The 3,086-nt window shown below is 40.8% G+C and overlaps 1 protein-coding gene across 1 annotated transcript; it reads left to right on the forward strand.

Moving 5' to 3' along the window:
* Window positions 1-1,059, forward strand: LOC122648039 (uncharacterized mitochondrial protein AtMg00810-like). The gene has a single exon (XM_043841311.1). It carries the CDS (start codon window positions 1-3, stop codon window positions 1,057-1,059), a length of 1,059 nt encoding a protein of 352 aa, XP_043697246.1.
* Window positions 1,060-3,086: the final 2,027 nt, after the last annotated feature.

Here is a 3,086-nt window from a genome sequence, read left to right on the forward strand (position 1 = left end):
ATGTTGACTCAATCCCTACTTTATGCGAGCTATAGACAATCAAAAGCGGACTATTCCTTGTTTGTTAAAAACATTAGCAACGAACTACACCGCGGTGCTCGTCACGTTGACGATATCATTGTGGTCGGTAATGACAAGTTGACCATTCGGGGACTCACATCATTCCTCAATCATAGGTTCAAGCTTAAAAATCTGGGTAAACTTAAGTATTTCCTTGGACTTGAAGTTGTGCGCAGCCCCAAGGGAATTTATCTCAGTCAACGGAAGTACACATTGGACATACTCTCAGAATGTGGTCTACTAGCAGCCAAGCCCGTGTCATTTCCTATGGAGCAGAATTCACGGCTTGATCCTGACACAGGTTCCCCATTACCCGATCCCTCTCAGTATCGGCAGCTCATTGGCCGTTTGCTTTATCTCACCATCACCCGGCCGGATATTGCCTACTGTGTGAATAACTTGAGTCAGTTCATGCAGCTCCCCCGCCAGCCACACATGGATGCAGCAAACCGAGTTCTTCGGTACCTTAAGTCTGCTCCGGGTACATGCATTTTATTCTCCGCCTCTTCCAATTTACGGCTTACAGCATTTTGTGATTCTGATTGGGCAGCTTGCCCCACCACCAGGCGTTCTATTACTGGCTACGTTACCTTTCTTGGCAATAGTCTCATCTCTTGGAAATCCAAGAAACAAAGCACCATTTCCCGGTCATCAGCCGAGGCAGAATATCGTTCTATGGCTACTGCCACTTGTGAATTCATCTGGTTACGTGCTCTTCTACAAGACCTTGGGGTACCACAATCCAGTCCTATGCAACTATATTGTGATAATCAGGCCGCCATTCACATCGTTGCCAACCCTGTCTATCATGAGCGTACCAAACATATAGAAATTGACTGTCATGTGGTCCGGGAACGTATTCAAGATGGCTCCATCAGCACCTCTCACGTTGCATCTTCCATGCAACTTGCCGACATTCTTACCAAACCACTTGGCGGCACTATTTTTCACAGCCTTCTATCCAAGATGGGCGTTTTAGATCTTCACGCTCCATCTTGAGGGGGAGTATTAACGGTTCTAATGGAAGAGAACCGTTACAGCAAATCAATCCTTATCATGACTTCCATTTTTGTTCATTCCTTTCCCATCTTCCCATATTCTGTGCATACACATCCCATATATCACTCCCATCTTCCCATATTTTTTGTAATCAAACCCCTCAATCAAGGGACCTCTTCGTGTATTTAAATTCATCGTTTTTGATAATGAAAGACACTCAAGCATTTCAGCAAATTTCCATTTTTACAAAAGATGTTGCCTTGGTATAGTTTACTTAGTTTAGAAGAAAACTCACAGCTGAATTCATGGAAAACAGAGCATATCACCGATACCCAACCAAAACAATAATGGGCTTATATCCCATACACAGTTAAAAAGAAGAAGTTGATGTAGAAATATCTTGGCATTCAAAGAAATACATCAGTGATAGCATGCTCTAAAGAAAGTAATGAGCAGCAGCACCAAGGCTAGTCTTGTAACATTCCTCTTATATGTAGAATGGTGTGTTTACCATCATCAGTTAGAGACAACATCAATGTTAGGTTCCCTAAGAGTTAAAATTCCTTGATTATTCAGGGTTAAATATGTATAAGAGTGTATGAATGTTGAGCATACCCAGGTTCCAAAGTTCCTAGGTATGTTAGATTGTTTTAGGATCACTGAAATTATGGAAAATGTATCACTATTCCAATCATAACATAATAGATGGAATAATAGAAAAGGGGGGGACGGGGGATCACTCTCATGTCCTGAGCTTAAATAGGGAATGGAGACACCATAACCAATAAACCTCCCAACCTCGGAGTTAACTCATTCCACAACAATTTTGGACCTCCAATAGGGGTGTTATTCAATCCATAATAATTACCATGGCCTTAACAATTTGAAAACCCAAGCAGAGCTACAGATAAAAATCTGAAAGAGAAGAACTAACTGTCCGATCAATCAATAGAAGGGGAAAGAAAATAAAAAAAAATTCAGAGAACCAAGAACGACCGATTCAATCCCGAGATTCAAATGTTGATTTTATCGGCCCTCCAATTTAGGTTTTTCCAGACTTGGAAAATAGGAAGCATCTAAAGTACAGAGAATAAAAAAAAAAAGCAGAGAGAAGAAGATGAGTCAGGGACATACCTAGTTGGATCTGGCTCCTGTCCAGCCGTGGCGGGAGCTGGACGGTGCAGCACCCCCTTAAGATTGTTACAGCTGTCCCTTAAAACATCCAATGGTCACAAAGAAAAGTCTCTAGTTTTAATCACTCTTCCTCTCTAACCCTCTCGGTTGACGAAACCCGACCCGACTTTGAGTTCAAAATCCATCTTCCTCCCTCGAAACCTGTCGTTTCTTTTCTCTTTCTCTTCTCCCTTTCTGATAATCTCCATCCTCTCCACCCGGGTCACATCTTCTTCAAGTTTTCCGCGACGGCAGGCTAACCAGGTATGTCCCTGACTCATCTTCTTCTCTCTCTCATTTTTGTTCTTAAGGGGAAACCCTAAAAACTGGATTCTTCGTTCTACAGGGGAAGTGGAAGAAGATTTTTTTCAAGGTATTCGGAGATGGTGAGGCTAAATTGGTATGTCCCTGACTCATCTTCTTCTCTCTGCTTTTTTTTTTTTTCATTCTCTGTACATCAGATGCTTCCTATTTTCCAAGTCTGAAAAAACCTGAACTGGAGGGCCGATAAAATCAACATTTGAAAATAAATAACTGAAATGTTTGCTCCTTTAACTGAAATATTTGCTCCTTTAAACTCTCGTTGTAAGGAAGCTTCCATCTTCGAATTTTTTTGTACTGCAAAACTTCCATCTGCGATTTTTTTGTTTAGTCTTGTTCAATAACTCACCCTACTGTGTTTTATGTTTAATCTTGTTCAATAACTCACCCTACTGTGTTTTATGTTTAATCTTGTTCAAGAATTAACCCTAATGTGATTTTGTGTTTAATCTTGTTCAAGCTTTTTTAATAAGTGTATTGTGATTTGGGGTGTCTATTTCCATTGCCTTATATTTTAACAGGAATGAATGACC

This window comes from Telopea speciosissima, unplaced genomic scaffold, assembly GCF_018873765.1.
Source record: "Telopea speciosissima isolate NSW1024214 ecotype Mountain lineage unplaced genomic scaffold, Tspe_v1 Tspe_v1.0381, whole genome shotgun sequence".
Lineage (NCBI taxonomy): Eukaryota > Viridiplantae > Streptophyta > Magnoliopsida > Proteales > Proteaceae > Telopea > Telopea speciosissima.